This window comes from Candoia aspera, chromosome 2 (assembly GCF_035149785.1).
Source record: "Candoia aspera isolate rCanAsp1 chromosome 2, rCanAsp1.hap2, whole genome shotgun sequence".
NCBI lineage: Eukaryota > Metazoa > Chordata > Lepidosauria > Squamata > Boidae > Candoia > Candoia aspera.
The window spans coordinates 114221067-114244904 of NC_086154.1; the positions used below are offsets into that span (position 1 = coordinate 114221067).

Sequence of the window (23838 nt, forward strand, 5' to 3'; positions counted from 1 at the left end):
CCGTTCCTCATGGGACTCCTTATCGTCTTTGTTGTTCTTCTCTGCAGTTTTTCTAGGGCCTCAGCATCCTTTTTGTATTGCGATGACCAGAACTGAATGCAGTATTCCAATTGTGGCCTCACCAGTGCGGTATAGAGCGGTACTATCACTTCCCGTGCTCTTAATATGATCCCTCTGTTGATGCAGCCCAGGACTGCGTTGGCTTTTTTGGCAGCTGCAGCACATATGATTGCACTACAGCCAAAAACAGTTGATCTGCTATGCTAAAATGAGAGCTCAGCTTCCACAAAAGGGCATTTTCAACAAACAATTTAGAATATTCCTTATTACCCTAGCATACCTAAAACCATTGCAAATGAGAACACCATGGGACAACCAACCTGGAACTCTCCAGCTGCAGTGGCTGGGAATTCTGAGAATTTCAGTCTTCATACATCTGGTGGAAACTTGTTGGGAAATCTTTGTTACATTAAATTGAATTTGCCTGTCTCTTAGTGCATGTTTCCCCCTGCAGCCATCATCCCCCTCCCCAAATGTTAAACGCAGCCGCAAGCTAACTCATCCCTGCCATAGACCAGGTGTATATAAACAATATAACTGATGGCCCACCATATCTTGTCTCCATCAGGTAGTAATAGGGCAGGATGAAGGTTGAAATCAGATACATCTGGACAGCAGCAGTTGGAGAAGACAGCATTAATGACATGCCACCCAAGATTTGGCTTACATACCAACAACACTTTTTGTTTCCACTTATGGAAAAGGAAAACAACACTCAGAAGAACACCTGCCTTCATTTCTTTCTCATTGATCCTTCCTCTTTTTCTAGACAAATACTGGAGGAACTATATACTTTTCCACAGATTTGGAGCCTTCATCAATCTGTGCTTACTATGCTACCACTAATGCTGAAACAAGGTATTGGGGCCCTAACACATTTTTTTTCTTCCTCCATCCCTTTTTGAAAATTAACTTTGCAAAACAAAGTCACATAAATTAAAATAAGTGACATAAACTAAAAGAAAATACAGAATTAAAAAAGAAAAACAAACCAATTACAAAAATGACAGAGAAAAAAAATCTGGGAGTGTTCAGTTTCTCTACTTTTAACATCCTTAGGAAAGATTTCCGGATGCACGTGTTATCTGGACAAGAAGCTAAAAAGAATCCTATTAAATGGCATCGTGTTAAGGTGAAGAAAGTGGTGAGTAGACATTCATTCATTCATTCATTCATTCATTCATTCATTCGGCTTTGGAGGAGAGAGTTAAAGCTGCCCAATTAATCGCAAGCACCCAGATGTGTGGGACAGGGATGAGAAACCTATGGATATTTAGATGTTCCTATTGCACTACAGTTCTCAACATATCTCATCACTGAGTGTCTGGCTGAGCTTCAGGAAGCTGTAGTTCAACAACAGTTGAAGGACTAGAAATTTTGTACAATTAAGATATTTCAAAGCAAAAGTAGTAGTTAAAATGTTTATCATAACCCTGGAACGCTTCTTTGGCTTCTCTTGAAAAACTTCTAGCATGCCATATTAAAGCAGGAATAGGGATGTGGTTGTCATCAATGTTAGAGTTTGCCTTTGTTTAAGTAGTTAGTTTTGGGGAGACAAAATAAATCTAATTATTTTAATCTCATGTTTAAAAAATATTGGTATTGTCTTTCTCCTCTTTGCGCAGTCATATGCTCTGGACTGAAATTATTCTTTTCACCCATAAAGAATGTCATCTTCTTCTCTGGCAAATACTTTTGCATAATTTGATTAGAGATTTCAGGCAAATTCAAACCACATTTTCCCAAATAGAGAACTGTATCATATAAGCCCATTGATGTTCTTTATTCTTAAATATGAGAAAACATTAGCCCCTTTTAATTTTCCAAGCTAAAAAATAATCTAATTAGACAACTTCTAATTAAATTTGCTTGTATTGTTTCAATAAGGCTTTCTTCAGTTGGTTGATAATTCTGTAAAGATTTGTTTTCTATAAAGATCTCCCTTTCCATGAATGGCATACCCTTGTGCTGTTGATCTTGCTAAAAAATGAAGAAATAAAAAAAACAAAGAAAACAAACTAAAGGGTATTTTGGTCTAGTTAACCTTATAATATAGAAAAAATATGCAATAGTTTCTCCCTTAGAAGCAGCAACAAACAGTATTGAAGAGTTCCCCACCCCCTTTGGATCAATTTTAGTTCCATTTATCTGTTGGATGCCAGCTACTTGTTTACTTAATTTTCCTTCCATTGATGCCTCACTTGTACTGTTTTTCTTCCTTCTTCATCTGTCAGACACCTTCCACACAATTGTTCCATTTGTGCCATCCATTGGCACACTTGATTAACCTTTCTTCAAGCCTACAAAACTTCCTTCCCTCGTTCCCATCTGCTCCTTCCTTTGGTCAACTTCCTCTCCCTTGGCCAATTGCTGAAGTCCTATGGCCACGTAGTGTCTTCCTGCACCTACTCCCTTCGTACCTCTCACTCTCCTGGGACAAACTGTCTTCTTTGTTCCCAACTTGAGATCCATCAATAATTCATGCTGTGCACCCCTTCATCTGTTAACTCTTTAGAAGCATTAGCATACAATAACTCATCAGACAGAGTGGCTATCAAGATCTCACTTTGGGGCAACTGCTTGGTTGTCCTATCTGGCCATTTTCTTTGCACCAAAGCATCCATTTTTATCTGCCTTGCCCTCATTTCTCACTACATATGTCAGCCCCCCAGGCTGCGTGTTCAATTTCAATCTGGCCAAAACTAACAAAAACCCAGAAAAGCTATCAGTCTCTGTAAACAATACTTATTCAGATACATCAGTGACTTGATGTCTTGTTTCCTCATGGATTTTTTAAACTTCCTAAACAGTAACCAGATATTTTTCTTCTTTGGAAAGAGCACAGGTGTTTATAAGAAAGAAATGAAAAATCCAGATAAAGGATGGAGAGGATTCTTCATTGAGGTAAATACTGAGCTCTGTGGGAAACCTTTCCATAGGGGTGCAGTCAAAGGATAAGGCTGAGCTTCCTCCACTTCTGGATATTCAAGACTTCTTACCTGAACAATCAGCTTTTATAAAGGGAGGGGGGACCCAAGACTTTTAAACTGGGCCACATCCCTGCCCCTGCATGTGAGAATTGTTTCACACTTGCAAAAGAGGCATACTTTAATTAAGATCAGGTGTTGTATCATAATGTTTGAAAGGGAAGGGTATGAATGCACTTGAGGTCTGCAGCAACAAAGGGGGCAAATGATGAAATGGACCTTGTGATGCAAGCTCCACCCCTTTTGTAGTTGCATCGTGATGTGGCATGCCTACACATAGGGGGCAGAGCGTCTACCACAGAACTTGTTTCAGTGCTCTGATGAAACTGTCAGGTTCTGCAGATGCCTCTGGGGCTGCCTCTGTTGTTTCAAAGGAGGGATAAACAAGGAGAAATGAAGGACAGAACCAATGTGAGGAGAAGGGGAGCGCCACGTTTTCAGGGGGCAAAACCAGGCAGACATAGATGGTAGCCCTATGCACTGACACAGGGTCTATCCATGATGTTTTTCCTTGAAAAAGCAGCTGTGTGCTCTGTCGTCTTTAGATGTTTCGATTTTAAATTAGCCCTTTCCCGTTTCTCCTGACACAGTTTTTGCCACTGACATGATCTATGATGTTTCACTGACGGTGTGGTGGATGGCAAGGTCGGGGCTGGGATCTACCTAGCTCCTATTGGCAACTTGCTTCTTTCAAACTGGGCTCTCCCCAGGGATCATCCCGATGCAGACGGTGCAGTGCAGTGCAGGGATGCAGCAGGAGAGAGATGCACAGTGAAGCTGGAGAGAGAGAGAACTAGTGCTTTTCATCTCTGCTGTTTCAGGGTGCAATTCCCCTCCATTCATTTTAATACAAATTATTATGTACTTGCCAGGCTTCGGGTCGCAGGAGACTCTGGGAGAGAGATTGCTCTTTACCTGCTAAGTCTGATCGCATAGACCTGTTTTGGAGATCTGGCAGTAAAGATTCAACTCCCCCCCCCTTGCTTCTTCTGAGATTGGAGAGCTGGTTGGTAAAGAGCTGCTTATCTTGAACCACCAGTATTTGTCAATCAGACCCGGCAAATCTCCCATTTAACCAAGCAGTCCCCCTGTTCTTAAAGCTACTGTTTGGGCTGCTTCAGGTTCTTTCAGATGACTGTTAAACCTGTGCTTTAAAATGGCTTGAAATAGAGCGGACAGGTGGGGGCGGGGCAGTGGTTGTGAAGTGGGAGCAACCAGACCCTGCAGTCAGCTGTTAGCTGGGCTAATTTACTGCATACACTTGAACTTAGCCAAAAGGCCGACAAGCAGTTGGGGCTTCTTTAACTCCTTCTTCTGAAAGGATGCTAAACCCATATTCAAAAGCAGGCAGAACATGGGTTTAGCACTTCTTTAGGAGGACACTAAACTTGTATTTAACAGTAGACAGAAATACAGCTGGCAGGCATTAGCAAGTTGACGCCTCACTTCTCCTGCCACACCTTGTAACCTTGGCTGACAGGGCTGGGGGGTGGCAGGAGAATTTTGGTGTCTTGTCCCTTTACCTCCCAGGTGTTTGACCTGTGGCTGATATGCGGAATCAGGAAGAGCTCTCCTGCTTCTCCAGGTGGCCCCTGCCCAGCCACTACATCAGCATTCTCAGTACCAGAATGTGGATCGCTAGGTCTAGCCATCTATCAAAAGTCACTTCCTGTCATAGAGGCAACTCATGTTCGAGCAAGGAATTGGTACTTCTAGGTAATGCTCAGTGGAAGAGGAAACACAGCCAATTTGCTTAACTTGTGCTGTGTTAAAACTGTAAGGGCAGCACCACTTGCCAGCCAGAAGAGCATATTTTATTGTAGCGTCCTTCTCTGCTAGCTCCGGAAGGACAGACTGCATATTAATGCGGCTGCCCAGCCACGTCCTTTAATGCACCCCCACCATCTTCATGAGCAACGTGAATTGAAGAGTGAGGAACTGCTCAGCACATTCTCTCAGACCCTTTTCTGAGGCAGGCCTTTGAAGACTTTGATTCCATTACAGGCTACATATTCCAGCTTTGGGGATCCAAGCGAAACAATAATAACAACATCCGAGCTTCACGTAATCCCAGAAACGTTTCCATGTGAGGACTGTGCCGGAGAAGCGTGCTATGGCAAACTGGTCTGAGAACTTTCAACTAAAATGGAAGATGTCTTTTAATGATCAATAAGCAGCACTCAGAAAAGGGGTGGCAGTACAATCTCTGGAATAGCCTAGAACAGGGAGTGGGCAGCGCAGCCTTTCAGATGCTGCTGGGGCTGTTGGAAGTTGCAGCGTAGCGGTCTCTAGAAGACCATGGCTTCCCCATCCTTAGGTTAGATGGTCTGGACCACATATTTTGCAATAAAATAAAGCAGGCTATTTTCTAGAATATTCTGTGAATCATAGTAGTAACAAAAAAGAATGAATGGATATAGTTGCCTTCAAATGATTTGTCTTGTTGTGACTTCTCCCCAATTTTTTACTCTTTTACTTAATAAAATCTCACTCTGCATCACATTTGGCTAATTGGAATTGATGTGTGTTTAATATATAGTTGGCCTATAAGGGGGCTGAGGTTCAGCAAAATGTTTGGCAATCTGGAAGAAAAGAGATTGTGTCGATCTAATCTACACATGAAGAATCTTTTAAGGACAGGGCAGAATTGAGAGATTTGTTACCCCTTGTTATATATCACAGAGGAACTGCAAAAAATTATGTTATGGAAAACCCCACCCCCACGAGCCACTCATCTGATGGTTTGTTAAAGCCTCCAGTGACTCTTATCACACTTTATCACATACAGAGGGAGTGTGTAGCATTAATGCTTAAATCAGAGTTAAGTGCAATTGGAGAAAAACAGACTCAGGAATATTCCCAACTGTCTTCAGAATGCATTTGCATTTATCAACAGCTTCTAAAAATGTGGTCCAATATGTTGGTGCCACCACTAGCTAGTAAATGCCGTCCATTTACTAGTTATGGTGGCACCAACATATTGGACCTGCAAACAATTCCAGGAGGTAGCAGATGTTTCTAGTTCCCAAACGTAGAAATCTTTACTGTTCTTGCTATTCTCTGTGGACTCTTTAGAGGGCAGTTGGCACAGATCAGATGCAATAATCTTCAAATAAAAATATAAAGGCAGGTTATAGGTTTTTATGTTTACAAGGCATTATATCCCCAAACTTGTTGGGGGAGGAGATAAGGAAGACTGCCTGAACATTTTAAAGAGACATAGTATGGGAAAGTGACAGCACAAAGTCTCAGAAGCTTCCTGAATACCATCTGAACTTTAATTCTTCCCTTGCAAACTACTTATAATAAGCTGTCAAGTTCTTCTCTGCTTCATCTTCTGAGTTTCCATTGTGCCAGTGGATAAGAAGCTTTGCAGCTTCAATCATACATTCACACAATCTGCTTAGTGTTGGATTATTTAGAAGTTTGTTCTTGCAGATTAAACTTCAGCTCTGGATCTCTTGCAAGGGGAGCCCCCTTGTGATCAAACATTGTCATCACTGAAGGACTTGCCATTGTGGAAAGTTCCAGTGAATCCTTTTGGTTTGGGGTGAAGGGAGAAAAATCACTTCCAAAACCATACGATAGATCTTTTTTTTTTTGCTTTGGTGGGCAATCTAGCCTCCCATTGAAAGGGATTCACATCATTCCCTCTCACTTCCTGTATTCCCAGTATGTTAGGTTATTAGATAAATAAAACTGCTGCCAGCATCAACAGTTTGGAAGGCAGTGGATGCTTGCCACCATTGTGAGCACAGAAATAGAGATCAAGTTATTAATTTTTTTTATGGAGATGGGGAAGCATGTGTTCTTCTGTTCGTGGAGAATGGGTAAGACTGGCAAGCAAGAATAGACACCTCACTTTCTATGCTCAGCTAATTGGCCAGAAAGGCTGATTTGCTGGCAGTTTTCTATGAGCTTCTGCACACACCAACATGTAAATATGCCCATCCTTGGAGCATTTTGGTGCTAAATTAGACCTGAAATGAAATGTTGAGCAAATTTTAAAAGAAATTCAGAACGGCTGAAAAACCAGAATTCTTGTCATCTAAAGACAGCCACAAAGAATAAAAAAAACACTGATTTGCTCCTTAACTCTTTTTAACTAGGGAGTTTTCAGTGGAAGATGACATTGGCTGGATTTTGGAAACAGAACCATGCAAACTTCATTTACAAGGATCATCTCTCTATGGATACCCACCATTCCCCCATAATAGTTCAGAAAGCACTCTGAGCTTTAGTGTTTAAAAAACTTCTAATTTAAAATTATGCAAGTTTTGACTGGGAAATATAGTCCCAACACATCTTGAAGGAATCAGGCTGGTGAAAGGCTGATGCAAGCCATTATTCTTCCTCTGTCCTGAACCCTTTTTCAAGTTTTGTTTTTAATCGTACAACACAGTTCAGTGTTCATGCTGCTTGTTCATCCTTGTGAGGTCCAGCAGCCAGATGTGTAGACTATTTCGCCATAACAAGTCATGTTGCCCGGGATGCACCACGAGGAGGCTAGTCTACATTGCACCAAGTTGGGCTGAGAGTGTGTGACTGGCCCAAGGTCGCCCAGCCGGTTTTCATGCCTAAGGCGGGACTAGAACTCACAGACTCCTGGTTTCTAGCCCAGCACCTTAACCACTAGACCAAACTGGCTCTCTCTTTTTCAAGTGATTGTCCTAAACAGGATCCAAATGAGGCTTTAAAAAAATATTATTGGATTATTGGAATATTATTGATGGAATTGTACGTGTGGGGTCTAGATGTATCAATGTAGCCCTCCTGAGTTTCTCCACTGCTACATACGTCAGTTAAGGAAAAAAAGACAAATTAATTGCATGTCTTTTGATTGGAAGTGCTGGCAGTACCTTTAATTAAAAGGCCTGCATAATTTTTGATACTGTTCAGGATGAATCTGTAAGAAACTGAACTTTGCATGTAGAAGCATCTGCTCAATGTCATTTTTGGTCTGAGCCTTGACAAAAGCTCATATCCAGTGAGTACCATATGTATCAAAAGAACACTCTTCCCCAGGTGTCAAACTGGCTCTTAACTGCACTTCCTAGACAGTCTCTGTGTGAACACTAAAGGCCATTTTACAAAAACATTAATTCCAGGTAGGCAACTCTGAGATATATAATTCTCATTCTAAACAGGGTCTGAAACAGTAGTGACAATTCAAAAATCACACTTTTGCTGCCATCTTCAGGTAATCAACCAGGCAGCATGAGTTTCAAAAATGAAACTGGAGGAAAAAATAAATATATATACTCATTACCTGAGAGTCTTTAAGAAATAAACAAAGGCCTGTGACTTTAATCAGGCAGCCACAAAACTAAGCAAGTTCATGTTCTGACTGGCAGAAACAGTCATGGTGAGCTAATCACCATCAGACGTGCCTTTTCCATTTTGCCAGTGGAAATAATAAAGTGAATGTAATGTACCTATGCACTTACGAGAGAAATAGGAAATAGTGTTGTAGTGATACACACACCCGTGTATATATAGGCAATGAATGAGAGGTAAGAGCTTCTTTGTTGCTAAGTACAGGGTTTGCAGAGAGGGTGTTTGAGAATCCAATCCTGGCCAACTCCTGCACTGAAACCATGGACAGTGGCTGCCAGAACACATTGAGAGTTTTGGACTAGGGGGACCAATGATATGTCTCTCTCTCAAACACTCTATGGTTTCTAGCCTTTGCTCATTGTAAGCAAATTAGAAAACAGTTTTGGTTCATCTTTTTCCCCCTTTTAAATGATCTGGGAAGCTTGAAGAGGTGGAGGATGTAATTCTAGCCCCAAAGAGTCACCCCTACTCAGCACCCACCCCCTGCAAGCAAATTAATATTTATATTTATCTATCTTGGTAGGCCATTTGGTAGGCAAATGACTACTCAACTTTCTAGGCAGTTACAATAATCCTTCACAATTTATTATTTAGAGGCCAACCATGTGTTCACCAGATGTGCTAGACTACAACTCCCAGCATTCCCAGACAGTATTGCTGACTCCTTGTCCTGACTCCCTGTAGTACCTCAGCTGTTCTAAATCCTCATCTCATTGCAGCATCCATTTTGAAAGGCATCCAGCGTGGGCTAGACATAACATTGCTCTATCTGCAGGCAAAAGCATCATCAACAGCCACTCAGCTGCATTGTTCTGGAAGGTAAACCTTCTCTTTTGGCAGCCTGCTCTACATGGTGCTCCAGTTGAAAGTCCACGCCTTCTACCTTAGGCTTCTGAAACCTATTTTTTTCCTCTCTAGAACCTCAAGAGGTCAGCAAGAAGAATTTTGAATCTGGAAATAGGTTGTGCCTGCCAGAGCTGAATACAACTCAAAAGTTTTCCCATACAAACATCCATCCCTAGCTACCTGCCACCTCCCCACTTCTTAATTTCAACATCATAATTTAGTGAGCCACCGTGAAATGCTTGGGAGTCAGCAATCTTTGGTGATTTACTTCCAATCACCCAAAGATGGTCTAGCAAAGTAGAGCTTACTGTCTGCCTGCTCCAGGGATAAACACTGCAGTTGTTACCTCTAAACAGACCTCGTTGTTTTCTTTTCTTGGCTGAGTGGGAAAGATCCTGCCCCCATCTTGCAACTGTGTATCTTACTTATTTTGCTAAACTACATAGCACTGAAATGTTGTAAGATGTTAAAAATTATGTCAGTGTTTATACGCAAGATGGCAAGCGGTAGTGGACATGTCTGCACTCAGCAATGTTGAGAAGCTCCCCATTTATCAGTGGATACACCTTTATTATTAATTTCACATAATTACTTAAAGAAAGTAGACATCTATCACCATAGGGGTGCATGTCAGGAAGACTTACATCCAACTATGGACTCCAATTCATCCTGCCAACTTCCTCCAAAGCCACTAAGATCAGCTTAGACTCAACTCTGTGTACTATTTTTTCTCAACTGGCAACCCTGGGATCAGCCAGCAATAGTCTCATGTGGAACCATCCCTGCTGGGGCTCCAGATTAATTCAATCTCATCATCACCGTTTAGCTGGCTCCAACAATGCCTCTCCCACTGTGTTACTTCATGTCATGATTTTGCAGATTTGAAGAGGCTGCCCAGGTTATCTGGTCCCTAACTAGCAAGAGCCTGGTCCTTTTTTGGTGCAAAACTATCGTCAGAACACGAAATTTGCTTAAGAAGAACAGAAGGAGCCAAAAATGAATATAAGCCAGATGCGAGTCCAATGTTTATTTGCTGCAGGTGCTCTGTGCTAGGTCACAAAGTTGTGGGAAAAAAATCCCAAACCAGCCCTGAAAAACAGATTCAAAACAAAATTGTAACCCAGCTGTTTGACCTAGAGTATCTTCCACTCTCTCCCCATTTTCCCCTTGTGCTACAGCAATATGCAGGAATCCTGTCATGTTTCACAAAAACAATCTTCTTTAAAACAAATACAAAATAATCTCAAGGGGAAAGAAACCTGTACAGAGAGTATCTACATCTCAGATAAATAGGCTGATAGTGAGGTGGGGTTGAAGCTTGGAGAACTGTGTGAGGAATCAAGAACACCACAAAATTTTGCAAGGGAAGACAGCCTTCTTTGTGGCTCTCCCACCCCACCCCACCCCACCCCACCAACCTTGTTGCAAACATTAGCCAGCAAAGCCACCCCCTCCAAATCCCTAATCTCCGACCCTTTGCTTGTGCTTCACTCAGGGCTAAAGACTACTACTTCCACTGGTCCAGGGCAACCTCATCTGAACTCACCCAACCCCATCCCTGCCGAAAAGAACAACTGCAACAGGACTGGTCAGAAACATAATGCTCAGGGTGTGTGCTTTACCCTTCCTTATTAGTGGAAGTCTTTTTCTCCCCCCTTAAACCCTGCTATTCTGGGACATGATTCCAATGCTAAATAAAACAGAGGGCCAAGGTTTCACGGTCAGCAGCTGAGTAGGGTAGTCCCCACAAATTGTTGGCAAAATCTTCCTGCAAAGCATCAATACAAATCATACAATGATCCACCTGCCCAAATCTACAAGCCTATTCACTGGCTTGCAGCAGCAACAAGAACAACCTAAAGTATGTGTCCTCTACAACGAGGACAATGGAAATCCTGGAGAGGGCAGCCTTGCACTAGGCAACTAATCCAGGCACTGGAGCTGACATCCTGGTTGCTCATTCCCCTTATGTTTAATTTTTAAAAAAGTGAGAGGATCCCAGCTAAGCATACCTAACAGACCACATGGCTGAATCACTTGGGGGAAAGAAGCCATCAATCTTGCTTGATTACACATAAGGAGCAAAGGCAATACGGGGTGCCTCTGGAATCTCTAGGCTTCAGAGCTAGCCTGTCTGCTCTACAGGTTGATGTGTACCTTTGACAATCCATGGTCCATTCCTGGCGCTGGGCCTTAGAGAGTAGCAACTGCAGCTTAAATAGAGTTACATCCCCTTAGGGGTGCGTACTGCACAATGCCCTCTACCTCTCCATTAGCTCAGGCAATGGACAAATCAACTATGGTAGCCCCAAAGACTCCAACCATTTTCTCTTCCTGCCACATGGACTGCAGAAGACGCAGTGGGTTTCAAGTTGCCACGGTAAGGAGCTGGCGTTCTTCCCAATAAAGAAGTTGGTAAGTTGGTGGCTGCCATCGACTTAGCGCCCCCTTCCCTTCTTCCTGCTCCCAAACTGGAAAAGAATAGCAAAAGCTGAAGCTGGTCTCCCAAGGGTAGCAATAGAGAGCAGACGATCTGGTGCAGCCTCTCGTCCCCCACCCTCAGGAGATGGAGAGACGTCCCCTGCCAATGTCACCACCACACAGTTGGATGAGGTGGCTAATGCCGCTTGGTGGAGGAAACTTTCTTCTTGCGGGCAGCAAGCATCTCGTAGAAAGGGTCCCGGCTGATTGCAGCTCTGAAGAGAGTAAAATGGGACGGGGAGAAGACAATTAAGCACTCGTAGGAAAAATCCTACACAGGCCTCCCAGTAGGATTTAAACAACAGGGGGTCAGGAGGGTTCCAATGTCTTTCATTCATCTTTTACTTTTAGGTTACAAAAAGGCAAGCATTTTGTTATGATTTCATTAAGGGTTGCCCCACCTCTTTTCCTCTTAAGTGGAGCATTATCCCCACTTGCTGCTCCCCTCTCCCCACTTTCAGGTCCTTCTTTGGCTAGAGATTTATGGGTGAGATAGAATACCTCCTCTCCCTGCTTCCCTATCACAAATTTGTATTAGAGCACAAAGCTCCAGCAAATTCCCCATATTGCTTCAAATATACTGGCCATTCCCTCCTTCCATCTCACTTGATGCATTTGATCCACTCGTCCTTCTCCTCTGTGGTGGGCGCTGAGATGCGGTACACGGTGTGGTTTCCTTCCACCACACGTCCATCTGCCTCAGTCTTACATGCTTTGATGACCTGGTCCTTGTTGTCAGGGATATACAGCTCAAAGCAGTTCTGCAAGAAGAACATGTCTGAAAGTATTGCTCTCGCTTCATTACTCTAAAAGTGAAGCCAGAGGTGTCACCACACAGAATTCAGTTGACACATAGAAAAGTCACAAGTTTTCTGCAGCAAGTACCAGTTCCATAAACCACTTCCCTTAACATTCAAAGGAGGAAGCTACTAATTCAACACAGTTTCCAATGTAATCCAAAATGAGAAACTATGATTACCAATTAAACCATCAATATTAACTTGAATTAATTATCAAGTGGCTTGCTCCAAAGCTGATAATATTAATTTCCAAATTCAGTTGAAACAGGAAACTATAGTTAAGAGGCTTCCCAATTGGACTGTTCCTCCACTGGAGGCCTGAGCATAAAAAACTGTAGGTGTAGACAAAAAATGTACTCATCTCTCTTTTTATTAAGTCGAAGTAAGATTACAGCAATTTATAGAAGTGCTAATGTGGCATCTATACTAGCTCAGAGTATAAAGTTTATATTCACCAGGCAACCTCTTCAGGATAGTGCATGTTAGAGTTGTCCGTGCTTCAGAAACAATTTGGAATGCTTGGGAACATGAGCAGAGCACCTGTCATGCGCTGCCTGCCTCTGAATAATGCTCAGACACTGGTTCGATGGATCAGGCTCTGGTTTATTCACAGCGCAGTTACAGCGTCGGAAGAAAAAAGCTGAGAGTGACAGGAGCGCGCCGGTGCGGGGTTTAAATACCCCGCGCCGGTCAGCGCCCCCTCACTCGCGGTCACGTCACCCCCCTTTGTCCAATACGTTGCCCTGCCGGTGGGTGAGGGGTTGTGAGGCCCCGCTGGCGTTCCGGGATCGCCCATCATCGGGTTTTCTATTCATCCGGTGATTGCTGTCAGCTGGGCGATCTCCGTTGTATTGGCGCTGATGGCTTGGGTGTGCTCCATGATCCGTTTAGTTATTGTTTGTTGGCCGTTAGTCGTTGTGAGTTGATGGCTACTTATCTTGAGCCCCTTCTCCTGTTTCCTTGCTATTGTCATGTGTGCCATTGCGCTGATGACTTCAGCTCAACGGCACTCATGACATACTGCCCCCTGTCCGAATAGTGCTCCCCCCCGGTTTTCTGGTTTTTTTTTTTTTTGTTTTGTTTTTTTTCCTGGTGGAGCTGTCAAACGGCTTTTTTTTTTTTTTTTTTTCCCGAAATTCCCGCCGGAGTAGTTGTCGCCCCTCCCTTTGCTCCTCCCTCTACCACGTGCCTTCCCAGGGTGTGTCCATAGTGCGCATGCCCGGGTCACGTCCTGGCGTGCGCATGCTCCAGCCACACCCTGTTTGTTTGGCTCAGTTCGGCGAGGAGAGAGGCGTGGCTGGTCGGGTGCTTATCAGCTCCAGGTAGGGCCCTTCTTTTTTTTAATTTAAAGTGCGTCGCCTTTGTTATAGCTCCTGGGCGTTGCCCCCAGGTTGCCCTGTTGACTTGCTTGCCACTCCCCCGCGGCCGGGGGGCGGGGGGAGGGTGCTGGCGAACGCTTGTCACCGCCTCGTGGGCCCGGGGCGGGGGGAGTGAGTCCCGGGGGGGGAGGTCCACCCAAGTCGCAGGCTTGGGGGGGCCCTTTCCCTTGGGGCACGGGAGGCGGGGGGGGCCTGCGGGGGGGGTTTGCAGGGGACGGCTTGCTGACCTTGGTTGTGGCTTGTCGGGGTATGCCCGGTGAAATGCTCTGGTCAGGTCAGGCGCGTTAACGTTGTGCGCCGCCACCCATTCCGGGTGGGGGAAGTGTTTCCACCTGACCAGATAGTGTAGAGTTCCTCGTTGCTTGCGGGAGTCGAGTATGTCCCTTATCTCGAAGTGGTGTTGCCCGTCGATCATCACCGGTGAGGGCTGTGGTGTGCTTGGGTGCCATCGAGAGGTGGTTGCCGGTTTCAGGAGGCTGGTGTGGAACACCGGGTGGAGTCTCCGTAGGTTGTGTGGCAGGTCCAAGCGTATTGCTACCGGGTTCACTATTTGGGTGACTCGGAACGGCCCGATGTACTTAGGCCCCAGTTTTTTCGAGGGTTGGGGTGACTTTAGGAACTTGGTGGATAGGTAGGCCATATCCCCCGCTTGGAACGTCGGTTGTTGGCGCCGGTGCTTGTCAGCCTGCTCTTTGTAGGCTGCCTGTTCATCCTTCAGCGCCGCCGTGATTATTGGCCATGATTCCGCGATCTTCCGTCCCCAGTCGCTAGCGTCCACCTGGGGTTCCGGGGGTTGAGGTAGCTCCGGAATGGGGACGAAGTCGCGCCCCGAGACTACTTCGAACAGAGTTTTCCCCGTGCTCGTGTGGACGGCGTTGTTGTATGCGACTTCGGCGAACGGGAGCAGTTCAGCCCAGTCGTCTTGGTGATAGTTAGTATATGAGCGTATGAATTGCTCTAAGGTGGCATTAAGAACCTCTGTGGCTCCGTCCGTCTGGGGGTGCCAGGCCGTAGATAGGGCCTGTTGGGTCCCCGTCAGCTTTAGGATTTGGAGGTGAACTGTGTGCCCCTGTCGGTCACCACACATGCGGGACATCCGTGTAGCCTGTACACGTGGATGAGGAAGAGTTTGGCTAGCTGTTGTGCGGATGGGACCGACGTGCAGGGGATGAAGTGGGCCTGCTTTGAGAAGTAGTCCTTCACCACCCAAATGGCCGTTTTCTTCTGGCTGGGTGGGAGGTCCACTATAAAATCCATAGAGATTTCCTCCCATGGGCGGGAGGGTTCTGCCACCCGTTGTAATAGCCCCGCGGGTTTGCCTGGTGCCCGTTTGGCCCTAGCGCACGTTGGGCAGGACGCTACGTATGCTTTTACGTCTTGCCTGAGCGCGGGCCACCAGAATTGACGCCGTGTTAGGTGTAGGGTCTTGAGGAACCCAAAGTGTCCCGCTTGTTTGGCGTCATGTGACCTATGCAAGATCACCTGGCGTTGCGAGTCCGGGACATAGATTCTGCCTTCCCCCCATGCCAGGTCCTGTGCCATCGTTACCTTGTCGGGGTTTGCCAGGAACCAGGGGTCGGTTTTGAGGGCGGAGGCGAGGTCCGTGCGCATTCCCCCTGGTAGTTGCGGTTGGCTTCTTCTGGTCGCAGGTTGTCCCGCCGTCGGCTGCGCCGTAGAGTCGAGCTGCCTCCGAGCGCCGCTTCGGGTGGTCACGGCCATCCCCAGTTGCGAGGCGGATAGGACCGTCCCAATGGTGTCTGGGGCGGGCTCTTCGTCTTGGGGCAGTCGGGAGAGGGCGTCGGCCAGGAAGTTCTTTTTGCCCGGCATGAACTTCAGCTGGAAATTAAAGCGGCTGAAGAATTGGGCCCATCGGACCTGTTTTGGGCTAAGGCGTCTGGGCGTTCGTAGGGCCTCGAGGTTCCGGTGGTCGGTCCAGACCTCGAATGGTTGGGTGGCTCCCTCGAGTAGGTGTCGCCATGTCTCTAGCGCCGATTTTACCGCGAAGGCTTCTTTCTCCCAGACGTGCCATCGCCTTTCTGTCTCGGAGAACTTCCTTGACAGGTAGGCGCATGGTTTCAGGAGTCCCGTGGGGTCCTTTTGGAGCAGGATGGCCCCCAGGGAGAAGTCTGAGGCGTCGGCTTGGACCACGAACGGCCGTTCTGGGTCCGGGTGCGCGAGGATTGGCTCCGTGGTGAACAGCGCTTTCACCTTGTTGAATGCGGTCTGGCACGCGGGAGTCCAATTCAACACTGTGCCCGGGTTCTTGGCGCGTCGGGTGTCCCCCACCCCTTTGGTTTTGAGGAGGTCCGTTAGGGGGAGGGCTATCTCTGCGAACCCCCGGGCGAATGACCTGTAAAAATTCGCGAATCCGAGGAAGCTCTGGAGTTGGCGTCTGTTGCGGGGGCGCTCCCAGTTTAGCACCGCCTCGACTTTCGCAGGGTCCATTTCTATGCCGTCCCCGGAGATTCGGTACCCCAGGTAGTCTAGGCGCGCTTTGTGAAACTCGCACTTTGTAGGCTTGGCATAGAGCTGCGCCCCTCTGAGCTTGTCGAGGACTTGCCTGACTAGGGTCACATGTTCCTCGTGCGTTTTTGTGTAAATAAGGACGTCGTCGATGTAGACCAGGACCCCTTTGAACAGATGTTCATGCAGTACCTCATTGATGAGCTGCATGAACACCCCAGGGGCCCCCGCGAGTCCGAAGGGCAGCACTTTGTACTGGAAGGCGCCTAGGGGGCAGTTGAACGCAGTCTTCCATTCGTCCCCCTCCCTGATTCGGATGCGATAGTACGCCTCGCGAAGGTCCAATTTGGAAAAGACTTTGCCCGTGGACAGGTGGGCAAGCATGTCCTTCACCAGGGGTAAGGGGTATTTGTTGGACAGGGAAGCCGCGTTTAGGCCCCGGTAGTCGGTGCAGAGCCGTAGGGTGCCGTCTTTCTTCTCCCGGAATAAGACGGGGGCTCCGACCGGTGAGCATGCTGGCTCTATGAATCCCCTGTCTAGGTTTTTATCGATGAACTCCCGGAGGGTTGCCATCTCCTTCGGGGTCATCAAGTAGATCTTTGGTCTAGGTAAGGGGACGTCGGGCAGTAGGTCGATCCGGCAATCCGTCTTGCGGTGGGGGGGTAGTTGGTCAGCTTCCACCTCTCCGAAGACCTCGGAGAAGTCGGCGTATTGTTCCGGTAGGTCTGCTGTGGTAGCGGCGTTGTCCTGTGTAGTCGCCTCCGCTCGTCCTACAGTGGGGTTGGTTCTGCCCGCTGGAACTGGTGCCCGATACTCGCCGTCGCCGAATGTGAAGGTGCGGGTCTCCCAGTTGATGCGCGGGTTGTTTGTCGCGAGCCATGGCATCCCCAGGACTGCAATGGGCCGTCCGATGTGAGTGACGACGAACGATGTGCGTTCGGTGTGAGTGCCCATTTGCAGGGTGACCGGCTCGGTTTGCAGCGTGGCTGGTTTCCCTCCCGCTGTAGAGCCGTCCAGCTGGTGGAATGCCAACGGCGTGGGGAGGGGGAAGCAGCGGAGGTCGAGTTTGGCGACTAGGTCGGGGTGGATGAGGTTTTTTGAGCACCCCGAGTCCACTAGTGCCGCGGCCGTGGTGGCTCCGTTGCCGGCAGAGAGTTTGATTGCCGCCATTATTACGGGGCTTTCGTCGTTCCGTCGAGGTGGTCCGCGCTGCTGTCCCACCGCCTGCCTCGCAACGCGTTTCAGGGCAGGCGGGGAGCTTTTCCCGCCGGCTGGTCGGGGTCTACGTTATCCTCTTCCCCCCAGTAGGCGTCCCAGCCTTCCTCTGGTGTCGCTGTGGCCACGGTCATTCGGCGGTGAGGGGGCGGCCCCAGGTTGGGTGGTTTGGGGCTAATTTTCGGGGTGGGTTTAGGCGCACTGGTCGGCGGTCGGTTGGTGAAGCAATCCACCGTCTTGTGCCCTAGTTTGCCACACTTCCCGCAGGGCTCCCGATTGAGTTTCTTTTTTGGGTATATGGGGCCGGCCGTCCCCACGTGTGGTGCGGGTACCTTTTTGCCGGCATAGTTTGTGTCTTCCGTGGTTGTCATGAGGAAGGTGCGGTGCGCGTGTTCGGCTTTCCCCGCGAGGTGGATCCACCCGTGTAGCGTTTCTGGGTCGTCGCGGTAGAGGGCCCATTGGAGAACGTCGCGATTGAGCCCCCTTTTGAACATTTCCAGCAGGGTGGTCTCGGACCAGTCGCTGACCTTCCCCGCGAGTGCTTTGAACTCCAGGGCGTAGTCTGGGACCGTGCGTGTGCCCTGTTTAAGTCTTTGGAGTGCGCTTTTCGCCCTTACTTTGGCTAGGGGGTCTTCGAAGTAGTTTTTCATCTCATTGATGAAGGCAGGGAAGGTGGCGAGGGCGGGGGAGCTGGACTCGTACAGTTGGACATACCAGTCCGCTGCCCTGTCTTGTAGTTTGATCGCCACGGCGGCGATCTTGTCGGCTTCGGAGTCGTAGGAGTGTCCGTGCCTCCCCATGAACTCCCTGGCGTTCGTTACGAAGAACGAGAGTTTCGTGGGGTTCCCATCAAAGAAGATGGGGAAGTCCTTTGGGGCCCGGGCGTTTTGCGCGGCCCTGCCTCTCGCTTCCCGGCCTGTGGTGTCGTCCGCCTGGGCCGTCTGCTGACCCTCCGCTGGCCCGTGGGGGTTCGGTGCTTCGCTCGGGGTGTGGGCCTGTGCAGGGACGTCGTTGGGTGGCGCGGGGGGCATAAGCGACTGGAGCATGGTCCGGAGTTCCGTCAGTTGGGCCCGCATGGCCGCGAGTTCAGCTCGTGCCTCGTCCACGGCCCGCGCCGCCGCTGGGGCCGGTTCCGTCGGTGCGTCGGCGGGGGTGGGTTGCCGGCGGGGTTCATCCTCCCTCTGCCGCTGGTCCGCTTCCTCCGCCGTCTGCTGGGTGTCTCCATCGTCCTCCTCCGTTGACCGCCGTCGGGCTGTCGCTCCACGCCCGTTGCTGGGGTGCGATGTGGGGCGCGGGGTCCTCCGCTGGTTTCGGAAGGCATGTTGCTCCCTCCTGCGGTCGGGTTGCCTCCGTCGCCATCTCCCCTTGGGGTTGGAGCTGAGGCTCGGGTCGGGTGGGGTGGGCGTCCATGGCTCCGGGAGTCCACGGTGCCTCTGGCCTTGGTCGGTCCTCCTCTGTCTCTTGCCGTGCGGCTCGCCCTCCTTGCCCGCGTCGCTCCGGCTTCATCTTGCTGGTCTTCTCGCCGTCTATTCCTCCCGCGGCTCGTTGTCGTCCGGTGGGGCTCGGCGAGGCTGAGTTTATGACTCTCAGCTTTATGTCATGCGCTGCCTGCCTCTGAATAATGCTCAGACACTGGTTCGATGGATCAGGCTCTGGTTTATTCACAGCGCAGTTACAGCGTCGGAAGAAAAAAGCTGAGAGTGACAGGAGCGCGCCGGTGCGGGGTTTAAATACCCCGCGCCGGTCAGCGCCCCCTCACTCGCGGTCACGTCACCCCCCTTTGTCCAATACGTTGCCCTGCCGGTGGGTGAGGGGTTGTGAGGCCCCGCTGGCGTTCCGGGATCGCCCATCATCGGGTTTTCTATTGCTGTCAGCTGGGCGATCTCCGTTGTATTGGCGCTGATGGCTTGGGTGTGCTCCGTGATCCGTTTAGTTATTGTTTGTTGGCCGTTAGTCGTTGTGAGTTGATGGCTACTTATCTTGAGCCCCTTCTCCTGTTTCCTTGCTATTGTCATGTGTGCCATTGCGCTGATGACTTCAGCTCAACGGCACTCATGACAGCACCTCCTTAAAGCAACCAGATCTTTTTTCAGGCTACTATGCACACCTGAAAAAGATAGAACTACTTCAAAGAAGTGCTGCTCCCACCTGGTCCAAAACACCTCTTCCAAATCACTTCTGAAGCATGCACATTTATTGTTTTGCACTTATGCACTAAAATAAAATATTCTGAATAACTCAACATCACCTTGAGAAACTCAAGATCTGCTATAAAACAAGTCAAGTTCTTAGGCAGCAAAGGTAAGCTTGAAAATTTTGCGGGTAAGACCTGGCCACAAAAGTCAGAAGTCATTTTTTTCCTCTGTGGGATTTTCCCGCGCTGAGTGCTTTGGGGTGTCATGCATAGTTTTCCTTCTCTTTATTGAATAATAGAAACAGAACCAGTTCTACAATGTGAGTAAACCTGCTTAATTACTCATATTTCAGCTTTTCTACCACTAGTCTTGAATTATTTCTCATTTTCTTTTAAAGCATGCAGAAGGGCAGCAGATGAGTGTTTGGGGAGAGCTTTCTGGAGAATTTTTTTTTTGTTTTGAATAATGATATCCTGCCTTTGTGCATATACTACGACATTTATTTGTTTCCCACAAGAAACTGTGCTTTCAACTTTTAGTAACCACAGTTAAAAAGAAAAAGGGTGCAAAGGCTGCAAAAAGGTGACCTTGCCCTCTCTCAGAATGGTCTCCAGGCTTAGTATTACTCACCGGCTTCTTAGAATCTTCCACCTCACGGATACTTAGATTTTCCAATGGAATAATGCCTCGTGGTTCCTTGTCCTGCAAGATTATTATATTTGAATCCAGAAGTGAATTATCTTCTCAATTGTCACAGAAGTCACAAACGTTCATCCATCCCAAAGCTAACTGGGACAACCTCCTCTCTCAGACAAATAATTTCAGGATAATTTCAAAGACAATCATTTCAGTGATGATGCCAAAGGCATATACCATAGTAAAATAAGGAAGAAATGGCATATGAAAGTAATAGGCCAACAGGCCTATTGCGGCACAAGCTTTTATGGTTTACGTGACAGAATTTGTGCAGCCTCCCATTCCGAGAATAAAGATTTCAGCACGTCGACTTATTCCAAATACTCCAACCTCATGTCAAAGTAAGACTTCACACTGAGGTCCACCTTTTAGAGTAGCAGCATTAGCCACTCTGGGTTGTGACTGGGTGCACCTGCACAAACGCCAGCACTCGTGACACTCACCGTGGTGTACTCAAAGTAGTAAAGGCAATTGTCTGTCAAGATGAACCAGCGCCGCTTCCAGGTCTTCACTCGGCCACCTGCACAAGGGAGAAGCAAGCTTGACAATGCCTGCCCGGGCCAAAAAGCCAGCTCTGGGCACGAGAGCAGCTAAGGCAAAGGCAGAGCGACCGCCTACGGGCACAACAGACAGTAGCCGAGCACACGGTGCCAAGAGCGCAAGCAGAGCCAGCCCCACGGCAGAGCAGCAGGTGGTCTCCAGCTGAGTGTAACAGCTTGGGGAAGTGGAAAAGGTTGCATTGGTCAAAGGGGTTGCCCTACTATACACTTCTGAATGGACCTGCATCTGCTCCGCACAGCAAGGATGGAGAAGAGGCGACAGATTTCCACTAGGATAGATAAAAGCTTAGACTTACTAAGAGTAAAGCCTACACTTTAGCCAGAGCCTCAGATGAATGTGCTCTCTAGAGCAGTGTTTTTCAACCTTGGCAACTTTAAGATGTGTAGACTTCAATTCCCGGAATTCCCTAGCCAACATATGCTGTCCTAGGCTGGGAAATGGAAGTTGTAGGTCTGAGATAATAGTCCAAGACATCTAGAAAGCATGGAGTTGGAAGAAGCTTACATCGAATTCCAGTATCAGGCCCTTTGGCTTGCTTCCATCTTTCTGGCTGGGGAATTCTGGGAGTTGAAGTCCACACATCTTAAAGTTGCCAAGGTTGAGAAACAGTGCTCTAGAGGATTCCACCTGACTCTAGGAAGTCCACCCCACCTCCCTCACATCTTACTTCATAAACAACCCTTTTTATTATAGGTGAAAGAAGAGGGAATTATTTACCCTAACAAGACCCTCCATGATAATTTGGTAGTCAGGAAACATCCTTTTTGATCTTAGTGCTCAGCCCTACCTGTCCCACAGCACGCTATTTCAAGCTAGGCTAAGAAAAGGTCCTTGATTAAAATGGATTACTACACTTGATCTTAGCCAAAAGGCTGAGAAGATTACAGGAATAGCTCCCCTCCACTTTGCCTTCAAGGTGTAATAGGGCCTCTAGATTTGTGAAAGATTACTTATGCCCTATGCAGAAAAATAGAAGCAAGCCAAAGGGCCTGATATTGGAATTTGATGTTAGCTTCTTCCAACTCCATGCCTTCTAGATGCCTTAGACTACTATCTCAGACCTACAATTCCCTTTTTCCCAGCCTAGGACAGCAGTCCAAATTACCCAAGAGGTACCAGATGGGAAAACGTTATTACATGTAAACAGATTATTTTCAAATGAGATTTCCCCAACAGATGGGGATATGCATTCCAGAGAGTGGGCTCAAATTAACACCTATTAGGGACACATATGCTAGAGATCTTTCTTTTTCCTAATACTAAGTTCCTTACTGGGAAAACAAACTAGCTTCTCCAGTTGCTAAACAGCTGCTTACTCCCAATGTGTTTCAGAGATTTGTCCTTTACCAAGAAACACTCCAAAACAGAAGCTTAGTGGAAAAGAAGTAAGTCCTCTCAGCTTATTTCATAGCAATGCACTGGTCCTTTTTGGTTTTTGGTTTTTCTTCCTTTTCCCCAACTACACTGTACCCACAATTAGCCAATGGCTTTATCCTGAAAGTGAAGCCAATGTGAACAGGAAGATTCAAATTCAGGGCAGCATATTAATTTTGGCAAAAAGTGGCAAACTTAAAAAAAACTGATCTCAGGCTTTGTCAAAGAGGTTTTGAGGCTGTGAAGGATCAGTGCAACAGGTACTATTCTGAACAGTTACTTCCTGGAGAGACCACCAAGGCAACTTCGATCCAGAGCTGTCTGACTTAACTCATTAAAACCCAGAAGACAGAAGTTTGCACAGTCCCCTTGGGCTGGTCTATCCAGCTCAAAGAGGGATGCAGAGAGGCTCCTGTGGTTCCAAGAGGCAGAGCAAAGTTGAGAAGTGGGGAGGCAAAATGGTTTTAAGTAACTTCAGTCAGCATTGGCTACTCTGGCAAGCCCAGAGTAGCAGAGTTGAGCCCACCAGAGATTACCAGGAGCAGAAATATAAAGACCCACTTGGGGAGATCCTGACCGCCACATATAGGCACAGACAACAACAAGGTCTCATTCAAGCAACATAAGAACAAAAACAGAAAAAGAGGGACAGTGGGGAGTGGGGGAAGCCAATTGCTCCAGATAATGCCTGCTACAGTCCCCAAGGAACCTGGAAAGCTTCAGCTGTTGTGAGTCCCTCTTATCATGGAATGACCTACTTCATCACAAGTCAATACATTAAATAAAGACAAAGAAACAAGACCTCCTCAGGAGAGCCAATTGCTAAGTTCAGCAGTAGAACGTGAGTTCTCCAGTTGAAACAATGTCCAGTTAGAAGTATTAGGCAGTAGCATTTTGCCCAGTTCCTGTCAGCGTAGACAAAACTGAGCTAAGTGGACAAACAAACTGTGCTGATAGAAGACAACTTCCAGAAGACAGTATGGTGAAATAGCTTCCAAGGAACAATAGGCCAGCCACCTTTAAATTGAGGATTTCATCAAACAGGAAGAGTAGTTAATTGTCCAAGATGATATTAAATTCAAGACCAACAACTGAGGAAAAGGGCCTTGGAGGAGGAGGAGGAGGAAGAGGAGGATTGGCTTTTTAATGTATTTGCCCCAAACTGTGAACTGAGAAGCAAAATGTGAAAGGTCTTCCATTTCACCATCTCCCCTTTTTTTTTAAAGTCCACCAAAGTGAAGCTCTTGAAACACTCTCACTTTAGAGAAGTCCAATTTGCTACCATGTTTACAGCTGAGAAATGTTGAGGAGGTAATATTACATATGAATGTTACAAGCCAAGAACATGTAGGATAGTAACTGGTAGGGCTACAAAAACCCCAAAGAGCTCTTTGCTACCAACTAGTGGTCATCCTGATTTTCAGTTCAGACATGGCAACTCTAATAGCTGGGGTATACTGTATTTTTAGTGGCCTAGGGAGACTCCTACAGTAAAACAGCCACC

The 23838-nt window shown here is 47.4% G+C and overlaps 1 protein-coding gene across 2 annotated transcripts in view; it reads right to left on the reverse strand.

Moving 5' to 3' along the window:
* Positions 1 to 10242: 10242 nt before the first annotated feature.
* Positions 10243 to 23838, reverse strand: part of CYTH1 (cytohesin 1) — a 71954-nt gene continuing 58358 nt past the window's right edge. Inside the window, exons 10-13 of one of the 2 annotated variants that reach the window (XM_063293338.1) lie at positions 20843 to 20919; positions 20334 to 20405; positions 12318 to 12472; positions 10243 to 11926 (exon numbers count right to left, since the gene is read on the reverse strand). In XM_063293338.1, coding sequence (XP_063149408.1) covers positions 11848 to 11926; positions 12318 to 12472; positions 20334 to 20405; positions 20843 to 20919 — 383 coding nt within the window. In that variant the 3' untranslated portion in view covers positions 10243 to 11847. Of the gene's footprint in view, positions 11927 to 12317; positions 12473 to 20333; positions 20406 to 20842; positions 20922 to 23838 lie in introns of both variants that reach the window. The other variant, XM_063293339.1, reaches the window with a different exon arrangement.